Here is a 27,552-nt window from a genome sequence, read left to right as displayed (position 1 = left end):
CACGCCATCCAATAAGGAACGTAAAAGCCGAAATGGTACATTCCAATGCAGCCACACTCAGCTGTGCAGTCAGCCTCGAGTGGAACTTTTTGTTCGCTGAACATTGACGTTCAATGAGGGCTTACCTCACTCTCTGGCGGCTGCAAACGGTGTCGGACAACGCACGCGACTGCTTGGGAGGCAAACCCGCGACATGAAGATCGACGCAGGCTGGACGCAGAGTAAAGAGCTAATGGTGTTGTGCTAACACCTTTTGTTTTAACGACCTGAAGCTAGTTGTTGCTATTAGCCGTCCCATTATCCTACTTTTAGCCGGGAAGAGAAGAGGGCAGCGTAAAGCTCCAATCTGCCTGCTGCTGCTGCAAGCCGCCGTCTCCCTCCTGAGAGTTGACATTAGTTTAGTGTAGCTAAATGTCCAAAATACTGTATAACCAGTCAGGGTTTGTGTGCGCATACATTCTCTTGTCCGCCTCAGCTGATGTAAGTGGAGGAGCAATCACCACGGTATTTTTGATTTTGTGGAGGTGATCATGATGAGATCATGTTTGATGTCAATAAATCCAAACTATTGTGCAGAACACTTTTATACTTTCACAGGTTGAAGTGAACAAGAGTAGTAATGTGCATTTGCATTTTGGTGGCGATCGGTCGCCGCTTTAGACAACAGAACTGTCAAAGCGACCAATATTACCACGCTTGCCTGCCTCCCGTGAGGTAGACCGCTGAGACCGAAAACAAAACACAAGCCACGCCCCAAAAGGGGGCTGGGCAATATGTTGTAAATCTAATCACATAAAAATACCTTAAATCACTACAGAGTCTTTTGGGGGGGGCCACTTTAGTACTGATGTCATTTTTACATGCAAACCTATGTTAAGCTCATCCAAGTGTCCCTTTAAGAAAATGACTTGTCTCAAATGTCAAATGTATTTTCTCCTCTTCAAAAAATGGCCACATTTTTACATTTAAGTCTATGTAATCAAGTCTAATTATTTTAACCGCCTGTCATTCTTTTATATCTTTGGCTATGGGAGATAATTACAGAGTGTTTCATGAATGGCAACGGCTCCCACGGAGCGTGCAACGTACAATTCTTAACGTTGCCAGCTGTTTAACATCCAAAAAGATATTTTAAATATTTACATGAAAGCATAACTGTAGGGTATGGAACTCGTTTTCTGTCTTGAAGGGAAAATTACATAAAATGATTGAATAAGTTGAAAATGTGAAACATACGTCTAGGACAAATGTTTGAAAAATTGTGTGAAAACACTAATACAACAATACCACCAAGCTCCGTCCACATGCAATGACAAAAATGTTAATTTTCCCAGCGATGGGGTACGGCCATTACATGCAGGGTGCGGTGTGGTGCGGGGGGAAGGGGGTGGTTGTAGTGTTGTACGGGCGGACGGCTGCCGGCAGTCATGATGGCCAGCCAGAACCAACCCGGAAATACACCGGCCGTTCAGGACAATTCACATATTTTCCCGAAATTTCAAATGGCCATCCCGCTCCCAACTCCAGACCTGTTCAATCAAGAAATCATCTAAATAGAACCTGTCAAATATATATATATATATATATATATATATATATATATATATATATATATATTAGGGTACGCTAAATCACATTTCGGTTCATTTTTTGGAAACTTCAGTTTGGTATATTTTCGCTACAAAAAAACATATATATATTTTTTTTTTAAATATGTTTTTATTTTGAAAAGATGACAAGTATATATATACATATATATATATATAATATACATATATATATATATATATGTGTATAAATATATATATATATATATATATATATATATATATATATATACACACATATATATATATATATATATTCAGCATACCGTTACAGCCCTAAGCCCTATATATATATATATATATATATATATACATATATATATATATATATATATATATATATATATATATATATATATATATATATATATATATATATATATATATATATATATATACACACATATATATGTGTATATATATATATATATATGTATATATATATATATATATATATGTATATTCACACACACACAAACACACATACTGTATATATATACACAAAAAGAAGACAAAGAGAGAGAGATACATACACACTCACAATGCCAATCCCAATGGTAGCATGCAGCACACATCCTGTTCAGTATAGAAAAACAACTTCCCATTCTATGGACAATTTAGAGTCTTCAATGAAGCTAACATACATGTTTTTGTAATGTGGTATAAAGCCGGAGGACAAACAAAGAAGCATTAATACTAACAGTAAAAAAATGAATCTACATATGCCTCAATTTGCTCCAATGCAGTGTCTCAGGTTGCCACCGTGATCGCATTTGCACTTCAAACCATCTCATCAAGCGTGGTTGCCTTGTGCGTGCCTACTCCAGCTCGCAACAATTCGCAACCCCCACCTCCCTGTTCCCCCCAACACCCCCAACTCAAAGCCATCTTTGATTACACGCTCGCCGCGGGGTGAACTTTATCCAACTCCTCTCGTTAATGCGGAGAAAACAATCAGTTGACGACGTCGGAAGGACTGCCTCGTTTGTTCCTTCTCCCGCCATCTGCATTGCCGCTTTTCTCCCACCAATAAGCCGCAAAAAAGATGTGAAGCCCCACCCCCTACAGCTTCAGCCAAACACCAATAAGCATGGAGGATCCAACTCACCCATCTCGTTGTCTGACTTGTCCATTTCCGTGTCCGTGAGCGTGAGCGCTGAGTTAGAGCGACTGGAGAGGCAAGAATTGCGCCCCCCCTTGCCCCAAAGGGCAATTGTACGTTCTGGAGACTGGGGTTCGTGCCCCTCCGAGGTGACGGCGGGCCCCCTAGCGTAGGTGCCGAGGGGGTGGGACAGGCCCGTCTCGGGGCACAGTGCCAGGCCTCGGCGAGGCTCGCAAATGCCGAGCTGCCTCAGCGAGAACGTCTGCCCTGCGGAAGGAAAGCGATAAAAGTTAACAAAGCAAGCGAAAAACAAGCCTAATGACCGAGGGACGGGCGACCTAATGTGGTGGAAGGTGAGGGGGGGAATGGCGGATGGCGAGGGAGGGAGGGACGGAGGGAATGAGGGGGCGGATGGGTCGTTAAATGAAAACCTTGACAACTATCGAGGAAGCTCGAGTCAACAGACTCCCAAAGTAGCTTGAATGCCTTTTTCAGAATGTTCACGCTGCAATTTTAACCTCATGGAAAACCAAGGTTAATCATCGACATCGAGAAAGAAAAAACTATATATTTTCATTGACGACTTGATGAAAGCGTTTGCTTTTTCGCACGAAGTTGAGGTTAAAACTAATTGGAATTAATTGCCCCTCAAATCACACATTTTAAGATCGAAAGGTTAATTACCAACACAATGAAACTCAATTTCATTGGAAGGCACATAAATAAGCAAATGTTCTTCTTTGTTTTGAGTCACAGCTCATAAAAATTGATAGATTGGTTTATTGTTTATTATTTATTTTTGAAAAGCTATTTTTTTAATAACTTGTTCCTATTCTTTTTAGTTCCTTTTTATTTGTGTTGCTGTACTAAATAATACAAAACCCCAAAATGGCCATTTTAATTTAGCTAAATTATTTAATTGTATATTTTTTTTATTGTTGTGTTTAATTATATTTCATTTAATTGTATTTATGGCGGCACGGTGGTCGACTGGTTAGCACGTCCGCCTCACAGTTCAGAGGTCGTGGGTTCGATCCCGGCTCCGGCCTCCCTGTGTGGAGTTTGCATGTTCTCCCCGTGCCTGCGTGGGTTTTCTCCGGGCACTCCGGTTTCCTCCCACATTCCAAAAACATGCATGGTAAGTTGATTGGATACTCTAAATTGCCCCTAGGTGTGATTGTGAGTGCGGATGTTTGTCTCTGTGTGCCCTGCGATTGGCTGGCAACCAGTTCAGGGTGTCCCCCGCCTACTGCCCAAAGACAGCTGGGATAGGCTCCAGCACGCCCCGCGACCCTTGTGAGGAGAAGCGGTACAGATAATGGATGGATGGATAATTGTATTTATCAAATCACTTTATTTATTCATTTTTATTAATGGCTTGAATAAATAAATGTGTATGCTTTTATTGAACCTGTTTGTGTCCTTTATTAGTATTTTTTAATTAAGTCTAATTCATGTCTACTATTTGATTTATTTATTTTTATTTTATTTAGTAATACAAGGTGCAAACCATAATTTTAATTTATTTGAATTATTTAATTGTATTATTTTTAATATTTGATGTAATAGCAATTCCCCAAATGCCAATTTTATTTGTTGCATTTGTTCATGTATTTGTAGAATTTGATTTCATTTACTTTTATTAACCTATTTATTATTTTCTTAATATCTTTCTCCCAACTAACATGCCAGTTGCTGTCACATACGTTGACAAACAATTGTTCATAAACATACACTGGGGCAATGAGCCACCTGCTGCTTCACCTAGTCAAAGCACAAAGACATCATTTTCAATTATTTCCACTACGGCTGTATTTGTTGATTATGTTTTTATTTTTTAGGCATGTAAAATGTGATATACAAATGACAGCAAATAACATATTTCAGGGCATTTTCCATGTTAAAAAGAAAAAATGCATTTCTGTAATACTAAAATTACATCTTACAGAGTTTCTGTGTGATTGATGAAGGGGGCTCTTTTATGGTCAGGCTTGGACATGAAAGCGTCTGAGATCCGGCCGAGCGTATTTAAATGTCATCATGTACATTTGTAAAGCGAGATCATGTGTGCTGAGCAAAAGATGAAAATACATGAAATCTGGCATTTGCTCTGAGACTACATACAAACGTAGGCAGCTGGAGATGGTGAAAAAAAAAAAAAACTCAAGAAAAAATAACTTGGCCACTTCACATCATAAAACAGTCATTTAGCAGTGGGATAGGTACCAGAATATCACATTATTTTCTTTCTAATTGCAAGCTTGTGAGTGGGGGGACAGCCACAAAATAAAATGGACTGTTTGAACCTTTTTTAATTACAGAAATTAGACCGGCAGCCTGTAAAAAAAAAACACACACACAAAAAGACAATTATAACACTTTTTACCCCAGTTATTTCACACTGGGAAAGGAATTGAGGCAATTTAATGTTGCCTATCTTGGCAGGATTCAAATTTAGTAGCAATCAGACAACTTATAGGAGGTGGTTGTTTTTGAAGGACGCCTGAAAATGGTTAAAATGACACTAAAATGGCCACTTTGAGTCAAAATGGTAAACTCTTCATCTCTTTTTTGGGCATGGCGTCTTGAGCCTTTTTTTGTGGGTCCTCTCACGATAGACATGCCTCCCAAATTTCATGTAGCTATGTATGACTGGCTATGGCAGCTGATTTTTTTGATGGGTGGTGGGGGGGGGGGATTGATTTATTTACTGAATGTCCTTGATTTTTGTTGTTGTTTTTTTTCCAGGGAGCTTTTGCAATTTTGAAATTAAGACCCTAAGGTCTTAACTTGGGGTTTCAGTTTAGGGTCAGGGTTCTAAGAAAAGGATTACGGTTTCAAAGTACTGTATGGTTTCAAGTCGAACATGATATGATATAGTTTGTAGACAATTACGATATTGACGTCTTTGTAACAGAATAGAGGATGGTAATTACCACTCGATTTAAAAAAAAAAATGTAAATAGTTCTTCTCTTGCACTGACACGTTATTTTTACATCTTCGGTTGAAACAGTAAATAATAATAAATTCTGCCTGTTTGAAAGCTACATGCCTAAGCTCTTTAATTCTTTTGGAATTATGTTTCTGTCTGCTACAGGGGCTGAGATATTAATGATTATGTAAGTGTTGGATTTTTGGTAGAACTTCAGGTTTTCAAGGGTAATTCCAAAGGCAACCTTAGGTTTTGGGGAGCTGTTGAGAAAGGCGCTTTAGGCCTTCATGGGTTAAAGCAGCACTGGGAAAGAATTCGACCTTAAAAAATTTTCACAACTCTTTTGATGAAACATTGACGTACAAATAGTTGAATGGGACTTTTGTCATGCCCTGGGGGTTCTGTATCGTTTTTACTGGCACCAAGCAACTTTGATGAGGATGGCAGCAACCCTGGCACACAAATAAATACAAATGTCCTGAATTGCTTTGTGGCATACTTACTTCCTCCTTTTGCTATATGGAGGGAAGTCGATTTGAACATCTACGCGCTATTCCTGGTTTCATGGCAGAAGCCCCAAAACAAACAAAAAACCCAAAAGTATTGTTTGAACAAAATTAGATTCATTACCTCATTGCTATTCATCAGCCACTGGAAATAGAAATGTAATTCAGTCCAACTTGCAGGCCAGCGAGAGCAAACGATTTCACGACACTACGCGATGGCGTGCATGGGAAATGTGATTGGCTTTTGTCAAAACACAACCGCTTTTGTCCACATGGCGCCATAATCAACAAAAACTGACATATGACAGTGTTGGATGGATGCTTTCAATGTAAGTTTTAAAGGCTTTAAGGTTTTAAGTGCGAGTTTTAAATCAAGGTTTCAAACCTGGGTTAAGTCAGAATTACTGTCAAGACAAGGTTGGGGTTTCACGCTAGGGGTAAGTGTTTTTTTTAAGAAGTGTCTTAAGACTGAGAGTTTCAAAATAAGGTTTCAAGGTAGGGTTTCAAGTGGTGCTATTCAGGTGTGGTTGTGAAAATTGGGGGAAAAAGTAAACCCTAAAAATTCTCCCAAAAAGGCTGATAAACATTCAATACACAAAAAATAGAGGGGTTGGACGGGACCCCGGGCGGGACACCACCCCCCCAACCCCATTTTTTTTTTTTTTAATATTGGGGGAAAAAAATCCGACTGTATATGCTGTGAAACCTTGGAATATTAACGATGGCAGCACAGAGCAGCTCTGGAGTGAACGAGATTGTGTTTGCTGTAATGTCTTATATTGCTGATCTGATCAATGAAATCGATGATCGATCGACAAATTATGACATGACACCCCATCGCGATTTTGCATAAAATGCAAAATATCTGCCTATCCGATCAGGCCAATCAGATCTGTGTAAAGCCTAGCTTTTAGTTAGGGTTCCAACCCAGAGTTATGGTTTCAAGCGCGGGATCTTCAAGTAGGGTTTTAAGACAGGCGGAGGCCTTCAAAGTACTCTTCCAAGCCAAGGTTAGGTTTGAAGTTAGGGTTTCAAGCATGATTAAGGATCATTAACTCGGTGTGCTCTCACCTGGCCTGCTGTACTCGGCGCTCTCCTGGCGCGCCGTCTCCTTGACCCGGCCGCCAAAGAGCATGCGCGCCGGGTCATGCTCGAAGGCCTGGAGCGTCTCGCTGGAGCTGTACGACTTCTGGGTGGGTACGCGGCAGGAAGGCGCGGTGACGTCGCGGGCGGCGTCCTCGCGCTCCGACACGTAACGATACTCACGTTCGATTTCTCCGCCTCGCTCGCGGTGCTCTCGCTGGCTCTTGGAGAGCGAGCAGAACGGCCGCTGCTCCCTCACCCGTTCCATGCTGCCTGCATGCCTTCACCTACAGCCCACTTTTGCGCACTTTTTGTCACCCGGCCTCCTTCCGACGGTCCCCGCTCGACCCCGCCTCTTCACTCCATTCGGTCCACCTACAGGGGGAAGTAAAGACAGGAAGCAATAAGTTGGAGTGAGGCTTATCCGCTTCTAATCATCACACAAAGTTCTCAACCTTGAAGCCTCGCTTGACTTCAAAATCTCATTCCAATTGGTCAAACTTCCTGCGCTGTGATTGTTGTGGTCAGTGTAAAGTCCAATTGAGATTGACTTTTGAGAGATTTGTTTCTAACTGTACTATATTTGTTTCGAGATAATTACTCAAAACATGCAGGCTGTAGCACTGAATTGTGGACCGACTGCGTTTTTTGGTTTCGCTTTTCAATATTTCAGTTTTCCTTATTTTTATTTTATTTCATTTTTTTGGGGGGTGGGTGTCAGACACGTTCCACCTGAAAATCTTTTTCCCGCCATTTAATGTTGGGCCAGCGGCATGTTATTTTAGTGTTTCATCCAGCTTATTTAACTAATATTGGTGGGTGCACATTGAAAAAAAGGCAAGTCAATGATAAAAAGTTGAAATCATGCAAAAATGAGAAAAAAAAAAAACTCAGATCCCCGAGAACTCTATGAAATACGTGGACCGAAAAGGAAATGAGAATGCGACTAATCCATGGGTTAAAAAAGAAAGAAACCTTGGTTGGAATGCGAAGCCCGAGTGCGTCAGGACTGTTTTATTACCATCCTCACACACACTCACACGCCACACACACACTTTCATTTCTCCCTTGGCTGCGCGACGAGAGCAGGCTATGGACTCCCGCTTCGCCCCCCCGAATGAGCTCTACTTGATTTCACTTCAAGCATGGACGCCTCGCAATGACACCGCGGTAGCTCGGACCACTCTGGCGGTGACGTACGCCCCTGGGAGACTGCCGGAAAAAACGCAGTGACACGAGCTGTATCCGAAATGAACACCACCCCCGTCTTAGTCTTGATTGTATAATGCCGGATCCTAATGCTACACACACGCAAATACACGCACACACACTTAAGTAGAGTTATATTTGCGTCGTAACCGGCAAGAAGCCCTTGAGTGACCAGGCGTGTAAAGTACACGAACTTCCAGCATGCTTTGCTTCACACGTACGAGCCGCGTGGGAATGTTACCCGCTGGTTTTGCTTTGCTGCAAAAAGGTCACGGAAGCTCTCGGGAGAAGACTATTGTGCGTCCGTCCATAGGCCCCCACCAAAAAAGACTATGCGCTTGTTTGACCTTAAAACAACAGCATTTGGAATAAGGAGATAGAGCATCGCTGTTGTTGCTATGGCGACATGAGAAGACAGAAACGCAGCTGTTTCGCATTGAGCTCATGCCACTTTAGCTTCAGGTTGTTAATTTTGTTATATTTAGCATGGAAGATTGATGGATTTTTTTCTGATAATTATTTTTCATTGTGTGAATTGTATATATGTTTTTGTCTGTTTTAGAAAACAAAAAAATATTCTTATTTAAGGGGGTTGAGGGAAAATTGTTTCATTTTTCATTATTTAAAAAATAGTTTCATATGAAAAAAAAATCGAACCCTCATAATTGCTTTACTGTGGCAAATGCAACAGTGTCAATTTCAGAAAACTAAAATATTCTAGAAAATTAGGAAAATATTTTGACGTCACTGGAAGGTTAATTTTGTTCTATTTTTGTTAATATTTATACTTATTTGTTATTTTAAAAAATCTAACCCCATTACGGTTTTATTAGGTCAAATGTATATAGATTTTTGTCAGATTCAGAAAAGTAATAATTTGCAGAAAAGTTGTGTATTTTATATGAGTGAAAGGTTATTTCAGTCAGTTTTTTCTTGCTAAAGAGGACTGAATGTTTTTAATTCATTCATCACACCACAATTATTCAACATTATTTATTTCTGACTCTGGCAGTTTTAGAAAACAACAAATATTAGTATAAAGCTAGGAAAGATAATTTTACTTTCCCAAAAGTTTAAATCATTTTATATGCTAATATGTTATTTTATTCATTTTTTTTCTTTTAACAATTTCTTCCTCAAGGTACTCATATACATACACACAGATATGTGTGTGTGTGTGTGTGTGTGTGTGTGTGTGTGTGTGTGTATATATATATATATATATATATATATATATATATATATATATATATATATATATATATATATATATATATATATATATATATATATAGACCTATATGCACATGAATACACACATATATATATAAATATATATACATATATATATATATATATATATATATATATATATATATATATATATATACATACACACATACACACATGCACACACACACACACCCACACACACACATCATTATATGTATATACACACATATATGCATATATAGATATAGATATATAAATATATAAATATATATATATATATATATATATATATATACACACACATATATATATGTATATATACACACATATATACATATATAGATATAGATATATACATACATACATATATAGGTATACACACATAAACACACACACATATATATATATATATATATATATATATATATATATACATACACACACACGTTTATACATATATACACACATACTGTACATATATATACACACACACATACACACATTCATACATATATACACACATACTGTACATATACACATATCGAAATGGCTCTTTGAGTGTAAAAGGTTTCCGATCTCTGGTCTAGCGGAATAGAATGTGCCTTTGAGGGACATCTGACAGAGGTAGGAGTCCTTGTAACCAAGGGTGTCTGCAGCCAGACAACCTGGTCCTTGAAGTGATAAACCATAGATGGATAAGATCAGAAACAAATTTTTGATTAGACTTATCTGTCAGGAAAACACTATATATGTGAGTGTTGCATTTTCGACAGCGCCCTTTTCTCACTTCACCTTACCGGGTGTAAAGTGTTCGTGAGGATTGCATTGAAAAATAGTTGGTTTTTGTGAACTATTAATTGAGCCTACATCCCAAGTGAGTGACTTGCTGAAATTTCCAACATATGCATTGTAACTTATAAATGAAAGATATTAAAAATTGACCCACAGCATAACAGGAGTTCTCCCCATATACACTTCAGATATAAATGAGATGGCTGTTGTTAAAGTTCTTTACTTTTACTTTAAGGCTGCAAAGGATTCCAGTGAAGGGCTGCTTCTGTAGAAGGATAAAAGGTTTTGATTGTTAAAAAAAAAAAAAAAAATTAAAACCTTCCTCTCATTTTCCCCAGTTGAGCATCGGCACAAATATTTTAAGAAACAGAGTAGAAAGTGATGTGCCGATGCTGACTGATTACGTTTGAAGATTTTTGGAAGTCAGATCATGAATTCTTTAGCAAAATCTGTGTTCTATTTTTCAGTCTTCCAGTTACACTTGAACACCCCCCCTACACACACACGCACCCCCCCCCCCAACACACACACGCACACACACACCAGCCTCCTCCTCTCACATCTTGCCTTTGATCGTGCACTTGAATTGGTGCAGGCAACCACCCGTGAAGCCACCGCGGATCAGCGGCCGAAATTAGTGTCACAGCGCGGGGGAAAGAGACACTTGGTAATCTATGGAACACTGCACACTTCACAATGACTCCCATGCCAGATTTGCCCCCACAACCATAGTGTGTACTAAAATATATTTAAGAGCTGACGTGTCAGAGTCAATTGGCCCTTAGGGGCCACTTTGGGGATCAGTGGCAGTAGCACTACAGACAAAACCTTTCAAAATGTCAAAAAAATGTTTTACTTCCTACAGTAAGGAGAGCTAATGCAACATGCTAGCCCAGCACCTGTACAATAATAACAATGGTATTTGTAACTCCTACTTCTCCCTAACACAAGCCATTTCTAAATATGATGAACGCAGACTACGGTCTTCCTGAGAACATTCTTCCTAATATCTTTGTAAATTGGAATGGCCGCGTACTTCTTATATCCACGCCAGAACAACCTGCCCACCCCCATTTATGATGTACAGGTATTTCCATGATAGCAGCATGAAATGCATCTTGGGATAATTTCCTAGCCAAGCCTTCACAGGTATAAACTGGCACAACCTTGATTTCAGCTAGCTATGCAGCTGGTTGATCGAGCTACGATGTTAGTGTGATTTTTTTTTTTTTTTTTAGCTATGCAGCTGGTTGATCGAGCTGCGATGTTAGTGTGATTTTTTTCTTTTTGCCTCTGTTACAATTGGATGACATTAAAAAAGGGCTTGACAAAAAATGCATACTGTTCCAAAAAAATAGCATGTTCGAGAGACATCTAACATGTAACAGAGTTACTTTGGTAGTGGAGTAATTCCACTTGTCCAGCCACAATGGCTCAACAGCGGCCCTCTCTGTCATGTGGTGGATATAAAAGCTGGGTGTGTCGCAGTTGCCGCCAGTTCATTTGTGTCACTGCCGAGGTGAGTTGGGTACCAATGTGCACTTGCTAGTAGACAATTAGCCACAATTGCTAACTTAACAATTTACTCCTTAGCATGCCGATAAGGCCTACTGGGGCTGACCAGCGCACGTCGTGTGTTTGTGCAGGTACATTTTCATTGTATGTGTATGTCTATGTATGTCTTGTTTTGTTGGATTTGACTGCAGAATTCGATACGGTGGACCATGGTATTTTTTGGGCTCGTTTGCAGCATTAAGTGGGCATTCGTGGAAGCGCTCTTCAGTAGTTTGGATCCTATTTGGCTGGCAGGACTTTTTTTGTTAACTTTGGTTCCTCTGAGTCACGCTATGCCCCATCATATAGTGTTTCCGAGGGTTCTATTTTAGGGCCCTTGCTGTTTTCATTGTGTTTGCTGCCCCTGGGTTCCATCCTTCGAAAAGGCGAATTCTCCTAAGACCACTTTTGTCCTGTCTAGAGGACATCAAAGCCTGAATGTCACTAAATTTCTTAAATTTCAACAAAAAGAAAACAGAAGTTATGGTATTCGATCCCAGTGGCTCGTCTACATCCCACCCTGTTGACCTGGGCCCTCTGGCTTCATAACTAAAGCTAATAGTCTCAAACTTGGGTTTTAAATTGGACAGTGATTAAATTGGGCCAGCAAAACAGTGCTGTTGTTAGGTCCAGCTTCTTTCATCTTACACAGCTGGCTAAGGTAAAGCCCCTCCTTTCTCATCAGTACTTAGAAACAGTAATCCATACCTTTGTTTCATCTCGGCTAGATTACTGTAATGCGCTTTATTTTGGAGTCGGCCAGTCCTCTGTCAAACGTCTCCAGTTGATCCAAAATGCTGCTGCTCGCCTCCTAGCTGGAGCTCAGAAGACGGAGCACATAACCCCAATTCTGGCCTCCCTTGACTTTATCGCTAACCTGTCTGCTGAGTTTATTGGTCTTTATGATGCTGTTGTCCAATAGTGTTCTCTGTTCTGACCAACTGCTGAGGTCTTTACAGGACAGGTGTATTTATACTGACAGTAAATTTCACAAAAGTGGCCTCCCTTTACCAATTAGATGACTGCTGAACGCAATTAATTGCACTTGATTGTATTTCGGTGAATCGGAGTGTAGGGGGATGAATACAAATGTAACCCACATTTTTCACACTTAAATTTTTGAGAACCATATATCCTTAATAATGTGCTAAATTGTGCTGGTCTATCACAGTGGTTCTCAAACTTTTTAAACCAAGTACCACCTAAAAATACGTGGCTTTCCAATGACCATTATCATGACTAACATTAATATAGTTTAAAACAAACAACAAGACAGGTTTTATTCCTAAAAATTATATTCACTGTAATCTTCAGCCACTGAAACATTGATACTGTCCTTTAATATACAAAGAAAAAACTACTTATTCAGTTTAATTGTACATTCAGTGAAATACAATTTTTGCCATGTAAAAATAAAAACGTCCTTAAAAATATCATGCAAATGTATCGTACTAAAGAGTTAAATACAACTGAACAATACTAGGTAGTGATTCTTTCGTGCACCACAAGAGGGAGCCCAAGTACCACTAGTGTTACTAGTACCACACAAATCTCAGCAAAATAAACTCAAGTTGGTGATTCTAAGTTCACAAAACGTGGAAGTTGAATGGGTATGACTACTTTTTCAAGGCACTATAGTATGATTGTACCACTATATAGAATGCTTATCAGTTATCCTGGTTGCACATGTGGTTTTATCACTCGCTACAATACGCATTGACTCATATTATTATATGCGCTTGTAACGCCATCTACAACACATTCGGCGAAATTATTTTTACTGGATTCTACAGTACATGTAGTTTTATCACTATCTGGAGCAGAATTAGACAAAGTGTGGCCCGACGGTCACATCTGGCCGGCCCAGTCTCTCCGTCTCTTAATTACAGTGACCATCAAGTCAAAGTAAAATGTAAAATATGTGGTACTTTTATTTTGAAAGTTATTCAAGCAAGAGCCCAGTGGGCATCTGGACATGACATAAGATTAATTAATTAATATTGAATTGACATCAGGTTCCCACTGGGATATCTTGTGTGTGCACTGTTGCCAACTTAGCAACACTTTTGCCATATTTAGAATGTTTCTTTTTTCTCTAAAAAAGAGACGAGCAAAAATAACAACAGTGGTCCTACATGTTAGCAACATTCTTATGTCCTGCGCGGTGGAGGGAAGAGGTCCAATAGGATTTGACCTGAGAGTACTGAATGCAAATCTACCATACAGTTTCATACACTGTATGTCTTGGGTATATTATAAGACATCGCTGTATCATTATGCATCACTGTCAATAATTTCCCACTTATATATATTTATGAGAACTGACAAGGAACGGCTAATATGTGTTGCCGGTTGGGGAACAAATTAATGTTTGAATCTTTAAAGTGGAAAGATGTAACTTTAATAACTGCTTATAATTGTTTTTATTTGTATTTTCTAATTAAAGCAAGACACACACAATTTCTACATGTGTAGCAATTTATCAAAACAAGACTATGTTTTTTTTCTAAATACATGAAAAATAATATAGACAAAGTTGAGGTAAGCGTGCTGGCTTGGCCCCTGGCAAAATTAATTGACCAACTCTGATCTAGAGTCTGTATTGGTGCTATACATGCAATTTGGCCATTTCTATTGTAGACTATAAATGCATACATTATTACCGTGGCAACCTGGTTTCCCTTGATGGCAATAAACAGGAATCCATACAGAGCCTTCAAGTACTTTTTATGACAATATCATAGCCCATAAACCATCAATATTCTAGGAAATCTGATGACAGAAAATTAAAAGTGCATCTCGGAAACTGACGCGTGTATAAAAAATACTAGCACAGGGTGCGTACCACTGACATCCGCACACACAAGCATTTTTTGCAAATAGATGATGCCACTGTCGCCCCCAAAATGCTGAAAGGGCAACTCTTCCCCCCCGTAAGCAATTTCTCCCGCCCCGGTACTGTAATTATATTTCCCGCATCAGCCAACATATCCCTGTCGGTGACCTCTGTAAATAACGCTAATAAAGCTCACCAATGTGGCTCCCAAAGAGCATCCACTTGTCAGACAGAGTGGCCGGGACCACCATGATGACAACGGGCCATCGAGGGGGAAAGAGGGGACGTGGCCAGAGGGGCCTGGCGGCGTCTGTGTCTGTAGAGCCTCCGAGAATGCTCGCCTCTGACAGCTTTGCATAATTCATCTTGTCGAGGCGCTTTCCTGCTCTCTCCTGGCTGTCGGTGCTAAGAGTATATTGGGGGGGAGGTTTTAGAAGGGGGAGTCAGGGCAGCATTCCATCAGATGCTGCCTGTTTTTTTTGTTTTTTTTTCAGGTATTTTGGGAGTTTGACTGCAGAACTCTGCCTGGACTCAGTGAATTGTGAATGCCGTCAATGCCGCCAGATTGTCTTCTCCTCCGTGGAGGCTCAACGCCTGAATCCATTTCACTCCATTCCTAAGGCTCACTTACGCTCTCAGTACATGGGGAAAATATGGAGCAGCATCGTAAAACAGTAACTAGCAGGGATTGGATATCCATCCACCCATTATCCAATCCACCTCATCGCCACAAGGGTCGCAGGCATGCTGGAGCCTATCCCAGCTGTCTTCGGGCAGTAGGCGGGGTACACCCTGAACTGGTTGCCAGCCAATCGCAGGCCACATAGACAAACAAACATTCATAATCACAACTAGGGGCAATTTAGAGTGTCCAATCAACATACCAAGCATGTTCTTGGAATGTGGGAGGAAACTGGAGTACCAGGAGAAAACCCACGGAGGCACGGGGAGAACATGCAAAGTCCACACAGGAAGGCCGGATTCGAACCCAAAATCTCTGCACTGTGAGATGTGCTAACCAGTCGACCACCGTACCACCAGGGAATGAAGATGTTAAGCAAAATAAAAAAACGATTTCCACCAACTTTGTAGAGTGCTGATACATGGGGCCAAGTAAAATGCCATGCACTTTTGGACTTGAGTGTAAAAGGTGCCGATACCAGAGCTGCCAACTGTTACGGATCCATCAGTCCATATTTTGTTACGGATAATGCTGAACGCTACCTCGTTATGCCCGTAACATTGAATGTTATAGATATTTTTTAAAAAAAATCATAGGTCACATTGCGCAAATAGATAAAACAATGAAAAATACCTGGGAGATAATTGCGATGTATGTTTGCCAACACACCGCAGACGCGGCATTATTCTGCCGGTGGCTCCGGTGACATAATGCATCAATGCTAGCTAGCAAACAAGTCCGGTGTTAGCCAAAAGCTACCGTCATGAGGCTTACCCCAATCGCTGCTATTCATATCAGCAACGAAGGACAAGGACAGTGACACAAAATGAAGATTCATCCCCAGATTATAATGGCCAGTAATGCACAGATGACAACTGTGTGCTATTGACAATTTGATTCAACATAGAATAACAAACGCCACACTGAACTTTGTCTTTACTGTAATGATACTTGCTGGAATATGCCAAACGCTGATGGCTTGTTGAAGACTAACTAAAGGCCATACAAACCACAGAGCGGTGAAGATTTGCAGGATAGCGGATGTTGACTTTTCGTCAGGGTTCGTTCATGGTCGCAAAAGATGTTCATCAGACGCTCTGCAACATTTTTAATGGAAATAAACATCTCTTTTATTGATCTGGACTCATACATACACCTGTTTTCTGAATCGGAGCCATGACTGGTTGTTACCTGAGCCCTGAGCAACTGTGATGTCATTTTCAGTCGACAGCCAGTGGCAAAATGGCCACCACCTGAGATGGCTAAAAATGGGTGGATTTTGCTGCTTAAACTATTAAGGCCTGAAGTGCCTTCCTAAACATCTCATCTAGAAAATAATTAATATCTCAGCCCCTGTAGCAGATAGAAACATAATTCCAAAAGAAATTGAAAGCTTTGACATGTGGCTTTCAAACTTTCAAAAAAGTTCATTCATCATTGCTGTTTCAATCAAAGATGTAAAAATAACAATCAGTGCAAAAGAAGCACTATTTTTAACTTTAAAAAACAGAGTGGTAAATACCATCCTCTATTCTGTTACAAAGACGTCGATATCGTCATTGTCTACAAACATATGTCTTAACCATATATCACGTTCGACTAGTTCCGCTGGTTCAAAGTCCGCAAGCGCGTCGTCTTTTTCACTTCGACGGTGTCCGCCGACATCCTCCGAGGAGTCACGACACCGTCACGTATATATTCCGATGCATTTTATTGGCTAGGAGACCAAGAATTGGATTACAAAAAGAAAATGATGTATACGCTCTCCCGGCTTTAAAGGCAGAAACATGCAACAGCGCTCCTGGCTTTAGTGGTAGGAATGCGGATATGCACTCCCGGCCTTAATGGGTTAACTCATATTCCAATTTAACGCAATATTAATCTAAATACTGTGTTTAGACCAGTGAGGCTGCACAGAACATTTTGGGTTGACTTCCCCTTTAAATAGAGCCATCAATTCAATTTTCAGTGGAACCATCAATGTCAATGGAATCTTTAGGCCGTATCTCACTGAGTGGCGAAGGTTTGCAAGTGTGTGCGCACCCAGCGAATGATTTTTTCATCAGAGTTCACAAGTAAAGATGTTCGCCAACAATTTTAATGGTGCCAAACATTTTTTTTTTGTTGCAAAAAAATTTGGGATGTGTTTCAAATTTGATGTCGACAAGAAAACTATTTGCAATCATTGATACTGTTTGGGAATGCAACTGTTTGAACGAATGCTGGCAAAAAAAAGAACATTTGCTATGTGCGCACACACTTGCAAACCTTCGCCGCTCAGTGAGATATGCCCTTTTAGACAAACAGTCGATATGGCATCAATGATAACATTCAATGGACTGTCACTGGAACATTCAATGGTGGCTTCAATGAAAATATCAATGAAACGTCAAAGAAGGACAGAAGAACAATGTGTCATAAAAGCAAAAACTGGTGTCAAAGTTGAAGTTTTACCTGAAATACGTCTTTTCACAAAACCCTCAATTTCTCCGTTTTTTTTCCCAGAAAGAGGATTTTCAGTGAAACTTGCCTATGTTCTATGTTCATTTGTCATTCCAGATTACTCAGGAATGACAAATGCTAGAAATAAACTTTCTGATGATAGACGAGTGTCTAATCTTTCTTTTGGTTGGTCCCAGGTCTATAAAGTAGTAAAACACAATATTCTGTGTACCTTCAAATATGGGTCAAAATCCTCGAAAATGGCTGGCACTCAGGGGCTTAGCTGCGCTGCGAATGGCTGGCATTTAATGAGTTAATGGTCAGCGTCGCTGTCTGTCGTTGCGGTGTAATTTTCCAGCGCGACGTGCCGACAGTCTGCCAGAAGCCACAGGGGTTATGCGTCGGTCGCAGTTGGCCAACGTAGGATTGGTCTGCCTAGGACTTTAGCCTTTAGCTAATTGTCTTAAACGTTGTGAATTTTGGACACTGTGTGAACCAGATTGTCTTCTCTGTGGAAGCTCAACGCCTGAATCCATTTCAGACTCCTCTGTTCTTACATTGCATCCAATTGTTTTACATGTACAGTCCCGAGGCCACCATATGTTTTAGCAAAATTTAAGATGTGGTAATTTTATTTCTATGGATTTTTAGTATTTTAATCATTATATTATACATTATAATTTTCGTATTTGAGAACAGTTGATGTCATTTTTTCGATAATATATATTTTAAACATGTTTTTTTTATGTTGAAGCCTATCAGCTGAGAGGGGATCTTTTTCACATGTCGCCCTTATTTTGTTTTGGGTGGATTACTATAATCTTAAAACAACAGCAACAGCAAAGCAACGATGGTTAAAAAGAAAGCGTGAGAAGGTGGCAGGAGGAACAACAGAAGTTGACTGCATTTACAAAGCAATTCAATTGCAGCTGCCCGCTCTTTTTCCCCCAGTGACCAATGATCTTACTCCAGGCAGGAAGATGATGAAATCCTGCTGCTAAATCTCTTGTTTCTCCACCACGCCGAGGATACGCCGGGAATGCTAATCTTGGACACTACAAATACTACACAAATACTACACACATACTATATATACACGCGCACGTCAACACGTCTCTTCCCTTAACAGTTTGATTGTTTGCCTTTTTTTGTTTGTTTTTTTTACGCCCATGCAAGCGTCGCATAATAAGCCGAGAGGGGATGTTTACAAACTCCCCAAATAAGCCCTTTGCCAGTAGCACAATGACTTGTATTTATTCATGCAATCTTAGAAAAAACAAAAAACAACTACAACCCCAAAAAAACCCACTAACACAGCCAATTTCATTTTTTTTAAGTGTAATTGCGCTGCATGGACAACTGAAAGGGGAAAAAATGCATTTTGATAAATGTTCCTGCAGTAAAAAGTTGCTCTTTTCAGTATTGAGCCATTATCGACTTGCAATTTTTTATACAGCTGACAGCCTGAATGCAGCCAGCCAGTTTGTTATTCACTTATGAATAATTTGACTGCAGTTTTATTTACCACCGAGGACCGGCTTAACTATTCATCTTCTTTATGTCTTTATAGTGTCTCTATCTATCTAACTATGGCATGTAAATAGATTAAATAGGAGGACGGATTCAGTATACGATTCAGTATATTTAGTAACATTAAGCAAAATGTTTGGTGGGATATTTTTTGTATGACTGATCAGATCTGAGGATGAGGAAGTCAGACAAGACTATCTTCTCTTTAAGAGAAAACCATGGTAGTCAGCTACTGTATCTGACACACAGCACAGTCCGTGTTTAGTGAAATTAAGTGGCATTACTAGAGCTGGGCATTGCGCCTATGTGACGGACCGGTCCATCTAGCTGCCTATGTCGGACGCCCATTTTGTAGACGATAAACAGGAAACTTAAAAAATAGTCGGCCTAAGCATGGGAAGCAAATCTTTTTCCCCTCCGTCTATGTCAGGGGTCGGTAACCCGGCTCCGGAGCCACATGCAGCTCTTTCATCTTTATGATGCGGCTCTGCATGGCTTGAGAAAATAAATTATAAGTGTCCGATTGAAGTGCACTATATGTTATTTTTCTCAAAAATGTGTATCATGTCTTCTTATTAAGTCAAAGTTTTTGTCCACTTCCCTATGTGGTAGATCGGATACTGATCTGATGTTTTGCAATGCGACCGCAGTTTGAACCGAGCCAGGTCGCATATATCCGACATGGATGCGTGGGCGGAGAGAAAGTGCTAGCAGCCGGGAGATCAAATCTGCAAAGTCGTTTTGAATAACAATATTAACCTTATATTTGACTTTTGGCGGCACGGTGGTCGACTGGTTAGCACGTCCGCCTCACAGTTCGGAGGTCGTGGGTTCGATCCAGGACCCGGCCTCCCTGTATGGAGTTTGTATGCTCTCCCCGTGCCTGCGTGGGTTTTCTCCAGGTACTCAGGTTTCCTCCCACATTCCAAAAACATGTATGGTAAGTTGATTGCACACTCTAAATTGCCCCTAGGTGTGATTGTGAGTGTGAATGTTTGTTGGTCTATGTGTGCCCTGCGATTGGCTGGCAACCAATTCGGGTGTCCCCCGCCTACTGCCCAAAGACAGCTGGGATAGGCTCCAGCACGCCCCGCGACCCTTGTGAGGAGAAGTGGTGTCGATAATGGATGGATGGATGGATATTTGACTTTAATTTAATCCCACTTGAAACATGAAGCATAGAGTGGACATTTATGGTGATAGTAATAATTCAGCCACGGCTCAGATCTCAGTTTGTCAAAATTGGTCGTGGGAAAGGCTAACGGAAGCCCGTTCCAATCATTGGCGGACTGGCCTATAGGCGATAACTATTTTTTTCCGGCCGGACAAAAAGGCGGATGGACGGACGGTGGAAGGGTAGCCCGGCTGTAGGAGGTAGGCAATAATTGGACTGCAATTTTTTTGTAAAGTGCCCAGCTCTGGGTATTACACATGTATAGAAGAGAAGCTCAGAGAAATATTTTAGTAAGGACAACCCAGGAAACTGCTGTCTGGTTGTTCCTTCTTGCAAGAACATCAAATTATTTTATTATTATATTATTCTTATTCTAGTCAGGGGGACTGTTGATAGAATAGTCAATGGAACGATCAATTCAACCATCGATGCATCCGTCAAATGAACCATTGACAACACTGTCAATGGAACCACCGGCGGAAAACTTGATGCATCTGTCAATGAGACTGGCAACGCAACCATCAAGAATACTTTATAATAGCCCCTTTCAGACTGAACAGCCCAAGAACTTTGAGTTCCTGGTGGTAAGAACTTGTGTGTAGCCCACTAGTTTGCGTTCACACGGAGTGACAGAGGGCAAAGGTAGTTTATTCAAATTGGACTGATGATGAAAGTCATAGGGGAGGGGAGTAATGTATTACCCCTCCATGCCCGTTCAGCTATTATAAAGTTCTTAAATACACCAGTGTAAGGGACTTGAAATATTTTGTGTTTGCATGACCTGTTTCTCCTAAATAAAATAAAAAAGAATGGATAGTGCTTTGCAAGTTTTTATTTGTTTAAAAAAACAAAGGAGTGATTTTAAAAATGAAATAAATGATTGGTTCTGGCCAATTTTGTCCACTAATTTGCTAACTCCGGAGCTCGTGCCTTCTGGCCTCCTCGAGGACGTGGAGCTCCTGCCTGTGCATGTCCATTTCCTCCATGAACATGGCCTGGCTTCTTTCCTCCATTCGTTCCAAGGCATCCATGAAGAGGTTCTCTCTGTCCCTCTTCCGCTTACCTATAGGCATATGAATGCACAATGAGTAACAGTAAATAATTAGCAACAACTGCTATATAATGTACAATTTTGCAAAGTCTAATCTTATTGGTCAGTTACCGGTACTGGCAAGAAGGGCAGGAGATGCTGGACGAGAAGTGCTGCTTCTACTCGTGTATGGAGAGTTCTCACTGGTCTCCTCATGTGAAACTGCCCATCCAATGTCCATCCAATGAGTAACAGCGAATGATTGATTGATCCAGCTATAAAGTAAAACACATGTAGACAAAAGGTTATCGTTCACAGTTAGACAATATAGGCCAGTGATCCAATCAATGCATTGTATTTCATCTTGAAAAATTATATTAACATTTTTTTAATCTGCAATATTTATTCATCATGCAATGCATTTTCATCTAATCAATATTTAGTTATGTTTTGTTTCCCTCTACTGTGTATAACCTGTTTTAGTTACAGACCCTTACCTGTATACATCATTAAATACATATAGATAGACTGTGTGTATATATATATATATATATATATATATATATATATATATATATATATATATATATAATTTTTTTTTTTAAATGTGTCGTTCTCAGTAAAGTAACGCTGGCAGGAAAGTCAAACAAGAAAAACATGCCACAAAAAGGGGAAGCGCTACAAGACACAACGACCTAAATAAGTATTTATGGGATTATTTTGTATTTACCTTTGTCTATGGACGCTGAATCGTCGCACATGGCTTCCAGTATGCGGTTGCCGAGTCCTTTGTCCCACACGCGGTGTATCCCTTGACGGTGGCCAAGGATGGCGTCTAGTCGCTCGTACCATTTGTTAACTTTTCTATTGTACCCACTGCAGCTATTGTGGTCCTTGAGTGTTTTTGTAGTCTGGATTTAGCTTCTTCGGCCTTGCACGGATCGTTTTGTAGCGTGGTTAATATTCAGCTCAGCCAGCTTCGTCATGATAAGTTGATGAACTTTATCATTCCTCTTGGCCTATTCAAAGTTTCATCGGATGTCCTCGTCCCCGTAAATGTTAAGGAGAGCCTGTATCTCATCATCAGTCCACCGATCCAGTTTTTTTCCCTCCTTCAATTCTTGCAGTATATATATTATGAATGATGACAGTGAAACTGAAACCTGCTACACACACACTAACGCCGGGTCGCTTTAATGGCGGTTGCCATTGTGCGCGACCAAAGCAACCCACCCCCAAGTTCAACCAACCAATTAGGGTTCGTCAGCACAGCACACCCCCTCAAACATTCAAGCACGAAAACCCTGCTGGCCAGATACTGATCAGGTATTTTCTGGTGGAACTGTCCAGCCCGGGAACCTTTTTTGTGTGTGAATACGAGTATGCAAACTACCAGGGTGGATAGGGAAGTTCCTGAATTAGTTCCTGCGGTCTGAAAGGGGCTAATTAGACGTCAGCTGAACCATCCATGGAATTGTTGGAAAGTTCAATAGAACCATCAAAAGGACCTTCAATGGAACAGAGCGGTCAATGGGCTCATTAACAAAAGTGTCAATGGAACGTCAACGGAAGCATTGGTGAAACTGTCAATGGAACAGCAAACGGTACCACCATTGGAAGCATCAGTGGAACCACAGAAGAACCATTAATTGAGCCTTCAGTGGAACCATTATAGGAAGCATCTATTTAACTCTTAGTGGACATGTGACCCCACTCTGAGTCATAAATGGCATCACCTGTCATTAGTGTGCCATGGGGTGCCATTTCACTCAATCGGTCCGGAAATTATTACTTGACTACAAGCAATGCATCTTTGTTCTTTATTTATATGGCAGCAACATACAGCATAGTGACAGGAAGATAAATTAAATGCTCCTCCACTAGGTAGCAATTCAACTGTGTATCCGATTTTTATTACATTTTCTTGGTGATGTGCCATATGCTTTTTTTCAAAAGCAAAATACAGTACCTCAATGTATGAGAGCCCCAAATAACAAGTTTTCAAGTTCCAAGCTGCCACGTGATTGGCGTTCTGCTTTGTGTTGTGAGCCAAAAATATGAGTTACAGGCAAGCTTCAAATACCATGACTTGAGTGAAGGGGCAAAAAAAATGAAGTTAAGGTACCGCAATGCATTACTTATATTGCTTACATGTGACCAAGGAAAGCAATAGTCGCCAATGCACTTTCAGCTGTTTATTGAATGGCACAAACATTCGCAAGGAGAAGCTGTAGGCCAAATCTTACATCAAGATGTTCACATGCAGACAAATTTGTTCTAGCTCCTGAGGTCACTCACTAGGCCACGCCCCTTCAAGTCACACATGCTACAGTGGATATAGTAATTACACTTTCTAAAAGTATTTTTTTATTCAATATACCGGTAGTGCTATTTTTAATCATTAAAAAAAATTGGGGTGCGGGGTGTTTTGGGGGGGCTGGAATGCTTTCATTGCAATGGGAAGTGATTTCACAAGAGTAAATTGACTTAAGAGCTTGGTAACTGAACAAATTAAACTCTTAAGTAGGGATGTAACGATTCACTCAAGTCCCGATTTTTGATTCGATTAATCTTTTTTTTTTTTATATCGCTACCATGCTTCTCTCTGGACGCTAGTGTGGTGCTACAGCCTTCCACAAACGCAATACGCAATGATGTTTGGTGCAAGCGTGTCAAGTGGGGCTGACACAAACTATTATTTTGCCAGTCAAATAATCATCAACAGTAGTCACGATCATAAGTAAATCGCGGCATAATCGCACCAGGCGCTTATACCATACCCACTAGGACAGTAAGGTGTTTCTCCAACAACAAACCCTGGATCACACCAGACATAAAAGCTCTCCTGAAGGAGAAGAAGAGGGCTTTTGCGTCAGGCAACAAAGAGGAGCGGAAGATCAGAGAGGGGAAAAGGTCCTACAGGAAGAGGATGGAGGAACAGCTGCTGCAGAATAATGCCAGGGGAGTCTGGAGGGGCCTGAAGACCATCTCAGGCCACAGACAACCCAAGACCTGGAATGGGGCACCCTAACAGCACTCCACAGCTCCTTCAGTGACAGACTGTTACACCCTCGCTGTGCAAAGGAGAGATTCCGCCGCTCCTTCTTGCCTGCTGCTGTCAGACTCTTTAACAAGAGCATTGTGTAGTCTCTACAAACTGGCGGACATTAGTGCAATCGTGCAGTCCTGCACCTGAGTTTATATCGTGCAATACTCAACATTCCCCACTACTGTTAGTCTAGTTTTATTTTTATCAAATGCTGTTTCACTGTAGCACCGTCACTTACTTAGGAGTATTTTTCCTCTGTACTATGTACAGGCTAAAATGAGTGTTCCTCATACTTTTTATGTAGATGTATGTTGGTGTGTATAAACACATAGTTACGGCGTATATTTACATAGGTTTGATCCTGAATGTTTGCCGTTAATGTTATACATTAATGGCTACATTATGCCGTCGTCCCTGTGTGACCTATACCTTTGCTGCTGTAACACTGAAAATATCCCCACTATGGGATCAATAAAGGCCTTCTTATCTTATCTTAACTTATCTTATCTTATCTTATCTTATCTTATGACCATCGGTAGTTTACTGCTTCAGTTCTTTAAGGTATGTACAAGAGAATAATAAAGACAAGATAAATGTACATTCAACTTGTATTTAACTTTGGAGCTTGTACAAACATTCCTGACATGTTTCTCAGTGGAGTAATTGAAATTGAAGGTGATATTGTGGCCTTTATTTCATTTAGCCGTAAATGTTTAGTGCATTTTAAAATGGAACCCAAAACTACGATGAGTTGCGCAACTATGAAACTACCGATAAATACAAAAAAATAAAAATACTGTATTTGTAAACATCAGAGCTCAAAATTCAAGATTAGGAGGGACATATTTTTTTGCGCTCTAAATTAGTATATCCTAACGACCTAGGTAATGTTAGGTGTTTTATCATTAGGTGTTGCCATAAAGGGTTTGAGGAACTTTCAGGTAGCCATGATCACACCATTACCCGCAATGCTTCTGTTTACATCACGGATGACCCGGATTACCATGACTGCGCATGTGCGTTGCCAGAGTTGGGCATTTTATTAAAAAATTGCGGTCCGTTTTTTGCCTTCAGCCTACAGCCGGGCTGCCCTTCCGCCATCCTTTTATCCGCCGTTTTGTCTGGTTGGACCAAATAATAATCACCTATCGGTTAATCCGTCTATCATTTTAAACGTGCTTCTGCCTTCATCTCATTCTTCTAATCCTTCCTTTTCTTCTCCCCTCCGTGCAGACCTAACGTGTGCAGTGCAATGTGTTGCCGCTGGGGCTCCAAGTGCAAGTGTAACATATGATTTAGTTGCCAATTTATATTTTCATTTTGTAACGTCTTTACACACACATATGTGACATACAACCCACGTCGCTTCCAAACTAGTTTGCTTCGCAGCAGCAACAAGCTGCGTGGTGGATCCTCCCTTCCGTGGCAACAAATAAATTGCCGGGCCGAGCCGTGGGAAACTGTACGTCATCGCGACATGTGACATAACGGACCGATCACGAGAAAGAATGCACGCGGCGTCATACACACAGCAAACATTTCTGACGTGTGCGCGGCATGTGTTGCAGACCTGTTGCCAACATGTCGCACACTACGCGTCGGTCACGTGATGCGGCAGTTGTCGCCCATGCCGATGTGGGAGTATAAAAGAAGCCTTAAGAGATTAAATTTGGCCACCTCGTGAGCACGTCCCACACATGAGGGCCGATGAGTGGGCCAGACTAAAATCCACTTCCGCCCTTGCTTAGTGCGCCCTTTTTTTTTTTTAAACGTGTCACCACAGAGGTGTCTGCCCTCGGGATGGACTGCCCAAGCTCTGCAAAAGAGTCTGGCTTTACATTTTTCCTTGTCAGGAGGAATAATGCCAAACACCAAGCAAAACAGAAAGAAAACGATCGAAATGGCTTAACTCTTTGATGCAGGCAGTGGCCAGCAAGGGGTCAGGATTGTCATCTTTAACACCATATCGCCCCTAATGAAATGTTTACTACATATGAAGGTAAAAGGCTTCACCTTGCTGGCATTAAACTTGGATGTCCGCACAAGTTGACCCATCATTTACATTTATCCCTCTGAGTTTTTGGCTTCGGGAATAAAGAATACATCCTTCATATGTGGACGGACGTGGTGTCCAGAGTCGTTTCTGCAAGTTCCATAGCAGTAGTGTTTACTCGGCATTTTTCTTTCTAAGATGAATGGTCAGAATACAAGCACCACTAGAGTCGTCTGCAAGCATGCATCTATACTTGTCTACATTCTATATTTGACCTGCTTGATGTGATGTCACGTGGCTAAAAATAGCAGTTGTGCGGCACACTATTAGGCTAATGTTTTTATGCAAATATTTTTTTAATATATTAAGTATTTTTTTCTATGCTCTCTATATAATTTTAATTTTTTTTTTCTTCTCGTATGTTGTTTACCCACTATTGTTATGTTCTTTTTGTTTTAAAATACGAATTGTGTTTGACTTGTTTTGGTATTTTAGGATGTATTTTAGTATTTGGCATATGATGAATAAAGATCGAAAAAAAAAGCGGCACGCTATTTGGACCGATTAGCTGACCAAAAACATGTCTGATGTAAAATACATGAATCAAGCAGCAAACTTAGCTGCATCAAACGAAACAATAATCATCAATGTCAGGTTATAGACAATTACAGAGACGGGCGAAAATCTACTTCCGCTGATGCTTAATCCGTCTTTTTTTAAATTTCCCATTTATCGTTTATCGCCTGCAAAATGAGCGAACAGACGGACCGGTCCGTCGGGTAGGCGGAATGCCCAGC

General features: G+C 40.5%; 1 protein-coding gene across 4 annotated transcripts in view; it reads right to left on the bottom strand.

Annotated features, from left to right (window-relative positions):
- Positions 1-27,552, bottom strand: part of LOC147151930 (teneurin-3) — a 291,176-nt gene that overhangs the window by 251,860 nt on the left and 11,764 nt on the right. For all 4 annotated transcript variants that reach the window (XM_086022097.1, XM_086022105.1, XM_086022112.1 and 1 more), the window contains exons 2-3: positions 7,220-7,606; positions 2,716-2,976 (exon numbers count right to left, since the gene is read on the bottom strand). In XM_086022097.1, coding sequence (XP_085878223.1) covers positions 2,716-2,976; positions 7,220-7,499 — 541 coding nt within the window. In that variant the 5' untranslated portion in view covers positions 7,500-7,606. The remainder of the gene's footprint in view (positions 1-2,715; positions 2,977-7,219; positions 7,607-27,552) is intronic.

The sequence above is a fragment of the Filicampus tigris genome, chromosome 2 (assembly GCF_054856515.1).
Source record: "Filicampus tigris isolate MCC_2025a chromosome 2, RoL_Ftig_1.0, whole genome shotgun sequence".
NCBI lineage: Eukaryota > Metazoa > Chordata > Actinopteri > Syngnathiformes > Syngnathidae > Filicampus > Filicampus tigris.
This window is presented reverse-complemented; position numbering and strand designations above follow the sequence as displayed.